This window comes from Penaeus vannamei, chromosome 17 (genome assembly GCF_042767895.1).
Source record: "Penaeus vannamei isolate JL-2024 chromosome 17, ASM4276789v1, whole genome shotgun sequence".
Classification (NCBI taxonomy): domain Eukaryota; kingdom Metazoa; phylum Arthropoda; class Malacostraca; order Decapoda; family Penaeidae; genus Penaeus; species Penaeus vannamei.
The window spans coordinates 33,185,534-33,195,676 of NC_091565.1; the positions used below are offsets into that span (position 1 = coordinate 33,185,534).

Consider the following 10,143-nt stretch of genomic DNA (forward strand, 5'->3'; position numbering starts at 1 on the left):
AATCTCTGGGACTTCTTTCAAGGTTCAGAAGAGGGTATTTCTTCTGGTTTCACGTAGGCATCCAGTCTTGCAATTATTATTCCTTCTTTCAATTATGCACACTATCCCAGACCCTCACCTGATCGCTGTATTTCCCTATTGGGGCCAGAGCTCCCAATAGGGGGATTGCTCTTCACGTGGCACTTGTCGTAATCTATTTTCTTGTGGTGATATGTGAAAAAGTATTCATACTTTGGGAATTATGTAAATGCCCAGTATCAGAATATAGTTCAGGGGTGAAGTACTTCAAAAAGCATTCTTTCTCTGTCTTTTGACTCAGTTTTGACACGTTTATTTCTTGCTTATTGGCTTATACTTATGATGTAAAGTGATTACAAAAGGCTAGACGAAAGTTCTGGAAAAATATGTCATTGCATATGTCTTTTGTCCTTTAGCTTTTTTGTTTCTTATTCTATTTCAAAATATAACAAAGGTGGTTATGTAATGCAACCAACACTTCATAAATGACCACAAAATTGACTTTATTATGATTAGAATTTTCATATTAGTCCTACATTAAGTGAAAATTTAAAAAAATTACCTATAAATATTTTTATTAGAGGTTGAATAGAAAGTAGATAAGTCATACAATAAATATTTCTTTAGATATTTAATTTGTATCTAGTTTCCATATTTAACTGTGCCTTTTTTCAGAACAGAAGAAACAAGATGGGAGCCATTCATGGGAAAGGGCGGTTCAAATGCCAAGGATGTCAGAAACCATTTTCTTGGCGGTTAGATCTGGCGGAACATACCAAGACCTGTAAAGGCAGCAGCTCGAAGTTTGTAAATGGTTCTACTTCTCTAGATGTTCATTAAAAAATTATGTTTATTTATGAAATTTGTTTTAAGTTCAGATAAGGTACTTAGAAACATGCTGATAAGTTCAATCATTATCATAGTTGTGGTTATTCTTATTTGGTATATATTTTTTTCATAAAATCCTTTCCAAAGACTGTCAGACATGACTTATATTACTTCTAAAGTAGGAAGGCATGGGATGCTCAGGCTGAACAGTTCCTCCTTGAGACGTGCTTCCTCTGTGGCTGCCAGCTGTCGGGGATACAGTCTGAAGAGGCTTCCTTCATCCGGGGAAAACAAAAGCTTTACCATTCCAAAAAGCCTTTGATTGAGGTAAGAATACTGGAGTTCTAGTAACACTCATAAAAATCAGTATAGAAGCCTTACCATTCAGAAAGGCCATTGATTGAAATAAGAATGTCAGAGTTCTAGCAATACTCATGATCAGCATAATAAGTGAATAATGCAGGGGATGAATTTTTATTAACATCTCATTTGTATGATAATGTCAAGATGTCAAAATTGTACGTAGATATGCCCAGGTTCGGTAAAATTGAATTTTGTGATGAAAAACGGGTTTTAATTCGTGGATGGATAGTTATATGTATGCAGATATATTTTTTGCTTTTATGAATAGTATGTAAATCTGTATGTAGATTTTATAGGTAAATGAGTTTGTAAATCTAGTTTTAGCTTTTATGAATAGTATGTATATATTTTTTTAGTTTTTGTAATTAGTATATGTATATATATTTTAAACTTTTATGAATATTATATAATATTTTTAGCTTTCATAAATAGTATGTAAATATATCCTTAGCTTTTATGAAATAGTATGAAAGACCCAATCCATTTCAGGTTCTAGAGATGATTACCCATGATTCTGCAGTATCGTCTCTTACTCATCACACCATCGGTCTCTGTAAAATCTGCATGAATTCTGTGAACAGATGGGACGAAACTCAGCAGCAACTTCAGACCATTGCAAAGTCACTACGTAGTTCATACAGGTAATGTTTTTATAGTCTTAATATAGCAATTTCTTCATCTTTTTTTTTTTGTATTTCAGTATTATTTCATGCATCAGTCTTACTTTCTAGGCAAAGATTATTGTTTTTTAGTGTTAGTATGTCAAGTAGAAGGATATTTGTTGTTATATAGATAATTGTTTTGTTTAAATCCTTAGATATTAATTCATATGAAGGCTAAATTCCCATCCTCGCTGAATAGTCGAGGGAAGAGATTTGTTAATAAAAAGATCAAAATTTCCACAGATCGATACAAAGGAAACCTGGAATGAAGACATATAGGAGGAAGACCATCTCAGAAAAAAGAGAAATAGAGGAACTGATTGATGAAGGTGAGAGTGAATGTAATGAAGAGGATGAGGGCAACGAGGAGAGCGAAAGCAAAGGTCTGACGGAACAGATAAAACAGGAAAAGCAGACAGATTTTCCTCAGCCGACAGAGAGATTCGATGAGTGTGAGAAGAAGGAATATGTTTGCGAATGTGGGAAGGTGAGTTTAATGTAATTTTTGTTTTGTTTATATAAATGTAAGTAAAATTGTAGCTGCTTTTTTAGATTTTTATCCATAGATGAACTGTATAATGGGGAAATGTCATATGATATTGATAGTTATTTCAGTATCTGTTTTCAGGTGTCTTAATTTACATTTGAATGGTGAAGCATTTTCATAGATGGAATAAAGACAGACATTAGAAAAAGGAATTCATATACTATACATTAGATATTATGTAGAAACGAAAATGCTATCAAAGTTATTTTAGATTATTGTTTATATAGTCATCAGTTAACAAGAAGACCCAATCATTCTACTACAGATATTTACCTACAGACTATACGTGGCCTCAACACTTTTGTTGAACATCAACTACGGGAGGGTTGCAAGACAAAAACCAATCAGTATCCCTGCAAATACTGTGGCTTGGTGTTCTCTGAAAAGAAACTGCTGATTGTACACAAGAAGGCCTGCGTTGAGACCTCGCTGATCAATGGTGCACATGAGTGTGACATTTGCGGAAGACGGTACACATATTTTTTTCTCTTGTTTATTTCCAGTTTGAAAAATTACTGCAATTGGGCATTTTTACTCTAGTGCTTTTTTTCTCATGGTTTTTGCATTTATACTAAAATATATAGTCTATAAGCTATATATTTGGTATCAATTATCCTAATGGCACCAAGTAATTAATTGCACTATCCAATGCAGTTTTGTAAGTGAGGGCCAAATGACCTAATTTCCCCCTTCCTTGAATTTCTTGATTGTATATTCTTTTGTAATGCTATTGAGATAGCATTGGAATGACAACCTTTTATGCTTTAAACAGATACGTAAGGATTGCTTCAATATATTTACTCATTTAGACATGATATCTGTTATCACATCATTGGAAAGGCTGTACTACATAACCATATCTTAATATAAAAAAGAATTAATTCAATTTTGTGGTAATAAACAAAAGAAATGTTTAGGATAATATGACACATAATTCTGTTAGGGGCTTGTTAGTAGGTAGACATTAACTCGAGCCATGTGCATTATCTACTGTGATTTTAGCTTATTATTTCCACTTGCACACACTATAGGAGGCTCTGGAAATACTGATTCACCAAGGAATTAGCTGATAGACTTACCTGAGCTCACCTGTTTACCCTATTTTAATTTGACTCCTTTGCAATGAAGCATTTGCAAAGCTATCTATGTGTAAACTAGTCAATGAGATTCAAATAGAAAGTACATGCATCTGAAGCTGACAAATTAGTCTTTAACTGAGTGGGTGATTTTTACAGGTTTTTGGTGCGTGGACGTGTAGAAACCCACAAAAGAAATGTTCACAGCATTGGAACGGCTGATCAGCAACTCTGCAGTTATTGCGGAAGAACATTTGGTTCCAGCTATAACATGAAGAACCATTTAGCAAGAGAACATGGGATTGGTCAGATTGAAATGGTGAGTGTGTTTTAAGAATATATATATTTTTTATATGAATTTTTAGTTGAATTTTTAGTTACTTAAGGGTAGGCAGATTTATTTACCTTGCATTTAGTTGAGTTAAGTACATATATATGCTGAAAAGTTAGTCTTATCAAATTTTATATGAATGAAAATTGGAAAACACAATGAAATTCATAAGTTATCAGGTGATGCTTACTGTACTCATGAAGTTTGTATTTGTATTTTGGGGTTGGCATTGGGGAAAGGAATTTGAGGCGTGTGTTTAGCTCCCAAAGACTGCAAACCCAAATTTGGTCTTTATTATTTCAAGAACTCAGTTTTCTGTCTCATGCTGGTTTGTTATGTAGGTACCAAACTGGAGCATCAGTGTTGAAAAAGTTTGTCTATACCATTTTATATGAATGCAAATTGGAAAACATACAAAAGCAAGCATCTAAAACATATAGAATACAATAAGATATACATTCCTCCTGATTGATATGGCAAGTGATTATTTATATGTATATACAAATTACAATTTGGAAAAGCAGAATAATGTAGGTGACTGTATGAAGGGAGAGGAAAATGTCCCAGGGGAGAGGGGCAGAGATTGGGATGATGTGTGTAATTCCTGATGGTTTGGAGAGTATAGAGGGAAGGCTGGGAAGCAGAAGCCACCCAGACACAGGAGAAGGGCCAATGGGATAGAAGGAGGTGTACAGATATTAAAGAAGAGGGATGATTCTTTAGTTTTTCAGGTGGAAAGAAAGTTGTCAATCAGTTGCCTACTACTTGTGTCAAAGAGAGGATGGAAGAACAGCATGTTGGGTTTTAGGGGGTTATTCTCTGCTGCGGTTGATTTATTTTTAAGGGAGAAATTGCCATTATCATAGATTTAAGGAGACTCGGACTTATGGGTTAGTTAGCATGTGATTAACTTATTTTCCAAAAATTATATATTTTCTTGATAGTAATTATGCAAGGAGGTAACTTTTATTGTAAATGAATGCATCACTCTGATTTCTTTTTTATGTTAGAAGATTCTTGGTATAGTAGTTAGAGTATCCTTTTGGCTGAGTATACACCTTAGAAAAATAGTTTGGCTTTCAGATGGAAGGAAAGTGGGACGTATGTGGTTGTTCTAACACTGGCAGTTTGATATTCTATGTACCATGTAGGAAGGAAAAATAGTTACCTTTGCACTTATGTAGGTGAGACTCTGGGCTGTCAATGGACTGTGATTTGGCAACTCCTATTTTATAGCATTTACTTGAGAAAATAGAATTTTCCCCCCAATTTTTTTTTTTTATTGTCAGTAATTGTTGATGTAAACTAAAGTCAGACCAGTATATTTCCGATATTCTTAATTTCATTTTAATACCATTGAATTAGAGGCAAGGGTTGATGTTCTCAATTTTTTGAATGAAATGTGTGCTATAGATAAAGTTATATGTGAAGGGACCAAAGAACAAACAGAAATTGAAAATAACTTAGGAAAGGGAAGCTGGTTGAGAAATAAGAGTGGACTGGATTGCTGGATTCTTTGATTTATTTGGCCTCAGAAAATTAGTTCAAAGAAAGTTGAATTGGATACAATACAGCTTTGATGGTTTATATGGGTAGTGTCAATCAAAATTACGAAACAGGAGTAAGTTTTTACTGGTTCACAGTCCAGAGTGAAGATCTTATTGTGGACTGGTCATCATAAGCAAATGCTTTCTGGTATTAATATTCCCTTGGAGTAATTAAAATCTAAAAAACTACAGCAGTCTGTTTAGTGCTGAAAAAGTCAATGTCTTTACTTAGTAATGTGTAATTGAAGTGGTGAATATTCTGTAAGTTGTGTAATTTTAATTTATGTGAGGGTGTTCATTGGCTAAACTCTGGATTATAAAGCATCCATAATTTTTCAATATCTGAAAAAGTTTCTGAGATATATATTTATAAATATGAGGAAAGAGAAATATAACTAGATTAAGTAGACAGATTGAATGAAACAAAACCAAATCATAAAGTTTTGAGACCACCTAAATTCTTCTTTAGGGGAAGCAAAAACATAAATGCATCCATTTTATTTTTTGCTTTGTCAGAAGAGGTATCCAGGTGTAATCAGAATATCACAATTTATTTTTCTGTTATTATGGCTTTGTTTCATTTTGTAAAGAAACATCTTTCCAGATCTATAAAAACAAAATAAAACAACCCATCTCTCATTCGATGAAGTCCTTATTTCATTATAATTCGCCTTTCATTAGGAATAGACTTCATCTTGATTATCAAATCCTCATGCAAGGTTGTGTGTGAACTCTGCGGAGGGAAGTTCTCCGACCGATCCAGCCTGCGCAACCACATGAAGAATATCCACGGAGAGCGCAAGTACGAATGTGAAACCTGCGGGAAGAAGTTTGCCACTCCGGGAATGCGCAATCACCACATGAACGAGATGCATAACAACACCTACAATTACGAGTGCAGCATCTGTGGGGAACAGTTCAATGTCAGCTTTAAGTATAGGTATGTGATGCTAGTTGTTTATTTGTGATTATTATATTGTCAACAATATATTTTTGTATGTATTTTGTTGTAGATGCTTTTGAGGATATAATGACACTGTTTTTAATTATTATATTGTAAACAAAATTTATGTAAGAGTTATTTGAGATGTTTTTGAAGATATAATGCTAATTTCTCTAGAGTGATTACAAGAAAAAATTATCATGGTGAATATGATGCTCACAATACCAACTCCACCAGATATCACATGCGCAAGATGCACAACACTCTCCAGTATTCGTGTGATGACTGTGGTCGAACGTTTATCATGAGGAGTGATCTGTATCGTCATGTTAGAGGTGTTCACATGGGAATACGAGACCCAAAGCGTTACCCGTGCAAAGTGTGTGGGAGGTTGTTTCCCAGCATGTATAAGGTAAATCTAAGGTCAAGTAAATACAGTGTAGAGGTTCTTTGTTACATGATGAAAAAGAAGTAAATTTGGTAGATTGAATTTTTCTTTTAATAGAAGAAAGTACTAGTTGTCCACATTGAGCTTTGATAATTTGTGGAATTAATCAAAATTTTTAGGGGTAGCCATACATTTATATCTTTTACTAAGACCTCATTTTTCCAGTTTATTTAACTGTATTGTTATATTTCTAGTTGTTAACATTTATTAAAGGAAGCTGATTGTACAGAGTTTCTAATTGCTGAGAATTCTAATAGAAAGATGATCTTACTCAAGTTAGCTCTTCCGTTTAATGATTTTTCTTGATTCTGTTGCTTCTGATTTTCTATTACGTGTTTTGTGAGATTGACCTTTTCATATGTTCATTTATTTATTTTCATTTTAATTTTTTTGTTTGTATTCATTTATTTATTTATTGACCTTTTCATTTACTAATTCATTTATTTTGATTTTCATATTTGTACTTGTATTCATTTATTTATTATTATTATTATTATTATTATTATTATTATTATTATTATTATTATTATTATTATTATTATTATTATTATTATTATTATTATTATTATTATTATTTTTATAGGTCAAGAGGCACATGAGCAGTCATGGATACTTGTCTTCAAAGGCCGACAAGAACATTCTAGAGCAGCATGTTCCTGAGATTGATCCAACGACCAATGCACTGAGGACTAGTGACTCTGCTGCGGCATCGGTGTTAGCAGATGCCGTGGCAGAGAACAGTGATGGCACAAGTATTGATGTGCACCAGCTGCAAGTACCTGAAATTTATGCGGTTAGTTTACCTTTTGTTTTATTTTATTTTATTTTATTGCTTTACTGGTAATATCTTTGTCTGTGTGATGGACAGGGTTTATGGATATTTATGGATTCATTTTTTAAAGGTAGTTATAGAGGATAAGAGTTATTTCAGGAATATCCCCTTGAGATTTAAATGTTTAACCTGATAGATTTTGATGGAATAAGAAGTTTAATTATTTAATGATGAAACTTCCTGCAGGCACCTCACATAACAACATTAACACCGGAAATCCTGCAAGGAGGACCAGACATGGTGGAAGCTGAGACGATGGTGGTTGGCTCCATGTCCAGCATTGTAGTGTCGGCATCCTCAATATCAGACAGCATCACAGCAGAGCTACAGCACCCTCTGCACGATCACCAGCAGACGCGCCACGACCACCATCAGCAGGACCAGCACCAGCAGCATCAACAGCAGCAGCAGGACCAGCAGTTCCGCCGTGGGAATAATGCCGTGATACAGCAGTCCCTGGCGCAGACCATCATGCCCATGCACCAGATGATCGTGATCCAGGATTCCGTCAGTGTGCCAGGTCACACAGATTTTACTGTGGCACCTTCGAGTAGTCAGGTCATCTCGGCTTCTCCAGCTGCCAACCAGGTCATCTCGGTGTCGCAGTCTGGGGGAAATCAAGTCATTTCTGTTCCTCAATCAGGGAACCAGGTCATCTCCGTCCCACAGTCATCAAATCAGGTCATATCGGTTCCTTCAGAGTCTGGACAAGTTATTTCTATACCTCAGTCTAGTGGACAGGTGATCACAGTACCGTCTGTAAGCAGCCAAGTAATTTCCGTTCCCTCAGTTAATTCTCAGGTCCTTACTGGGTCACTTCATACCTCACAGGGCGCCTTCACTCTGCCACTAACCCAGCAATCTACGCAAATTCATAATCAACAAAAATTACCAACTATTCATTATCAGTATTTTCCATCGTAATGTGTACTATTTCATATGTGATATAATAATATAGAATAGTTTTGTCTCTTGCAGTGCACTTTGGGATTTCTGCACAATCTTTAGAATATCTATCATTGAATGGTATTTCATTTCAAAGTAAACCAAGTACCATACATCTTGTTCAACACTTTTCTCAGGCATTCAGAAAGTAACATTCAAGAAATTTGAAAAGAATTGCAAACTGTAACAGCGAGACAAAGACATAAATAAGGAATAAACAGAACAGTAGTTCAGTTTGTTGCATTAACACAATTTGAAGGCATATCCTTTCAAAGGTATTTTCAAACCAATGGCGCAAATATGCATTTATTAATTACTTTATTTCTTTAAAATTTCATCTATAACATAAGTATTGATATATTCACTACATTTATGAGAATGTAGTACATAAAGAAGAGCCTATTGAGGTTGCTGTTATAATTGATTTTTTAATCTAATAAACCATTAAATAAAAATGTTTTCGGGCAATTGGACTGAGAATACCTGTGGATGTGCATACCTTCATTTTAAATAAGGGAACCACCATGGTGCAGTTGGAATTTGTGCATCCGAGGACCAAAGGGAGTTTGAAACCTGCTCCTCGTCCTAAGTTAAGAAGGGGTTCCAATTTGGGTTACGATATCTCGTGACCAAATCCAAAGTTCTTTCAAAGAAGGCACCGTCTCAGCCCTTGTGGGGGAGTTCATGACGTAAAACTGGATCACACATATTGTATATTTTGATATGTTATGACAGTTATTGTTGAATATTTTTTGTATAAAGTATTATGAATGAATAAATATGTACATTTATATAAGTACTTTCATTCTTATGTAATATAAGATCTAGAATCACATATAATATCTTCAGTGTGTAAATGTTTCACTGGTATAATAAGTTAGGCTTCTTTAGTACTGGGATTTGATAGTATCACAGTGAGTATCAGATTTTCCTATAAATGCAGATAGAGGAAAATGCACAGTCCCAAGATTTGGTTTTAAAGTTGAGAAAACTTTGATAACAAGACTTGTTTCTTATATTTTTAGGGGTAAATAATTTTGCTTCTTATCACATCTTTGGGCGAGGCAGTTACATGGGCATCACTTCAGATTTCCTTGCATGGGGGAAGGAGGATGAGTATTGTCCAAGGGGTCCCTCTCCTTCCATCCTTACTGTGGATCCTATAGGTGAGCCTGACTCATCTTAAAGGCATTCTGAAACTAAACGAGATCTGTTGTAGGGTCTGATATTCTGGAATATGGATTTAGCAGAAATCAGGGCTAACTTAAACCAGCACAGTACTGCAACACAATAATCTTTCTAGGGTTTTTCTGTTATTTTGACTTAAAATCTTGCTATACTCGTATCAGATTATAATTTTATAGAATGTAACCAGTGGACCTTGAGTATGGAATAATTCATGCAAATAAAGATGTGTTATGCAAATTCATGCATGTCAGGGTAAAAGTATCACTAATCCACAAAAATGACTTTGGTTTATTACTGTATGGTGTATCAACAATATCTAATCAGAATTTTTCTCTTTACAAGTTTCTAGCAATACTGACTGGTATCAAAGACTAAATAACTAAATCTTATATACATAACCAAATTATCATTTGCC

General features: G+C 34.5%; 1 protein-coding gene across 3 annotated transcripts in view; it reads left to right on the forward strand.

Annotated features, from left to right (window-relative positions):
* Window positions 1-9,333, forward strand: part of LOC113806488 (zinc finger protein 658B) — a 10,117-nt gene extending 784 nt beyond the window's left edge. Inside the window, exons 2-11 of one of the 3 annotated variants that reach the window (XM_070132268.1) lie at window positions 694-821; window positions 1,026-1,173; window positions 1,699-1,850; window positions 2,115-2,358; window positions 2,698-2,888; window positions 3,654-3,813; window positions 6,092-6,312; window positions 6,553-6,727; window positions 7,347-7,556; window positions 7,782-9,333. In XM_070132268.1, coding sequence (XP_069988369.1) covers window positions 709-821; window positions 1,026-1,173; window positions 1,699-1,850; window positions 2,115-2,358; window positions 2,698-2,888; window positions 3,654-3,813; window positions 6,092-6,312; window positions 6,553-6,727; window positions 7,347-7,556; window positions 7,782-8,519 — 2,352 coding nt within the window. In that variant the 5' untranslated portion in view covers window positions 694-708 and the 3' untranslated portion in view covers window positions 8,520-9,333. The remainder of the gene's footprint in view (window positions 1-693; window positions 822-1,025; window positions 1,174-1,698; window positions 1,851-2,114; window positions 2,359-2,697; window positions 2,889-3,653; window positions 3,814-6,091; window positions 6,313-6,552; window positions 6,728-7,346; window positions 7,557-7,781) is intronic. The other 2 variants (XM_070132269.1, XM_070132270.1) reach the window with 2 other exon arrangements.
* Window positions 9,334-10,143: the final 810 nt, after the last annotated feature.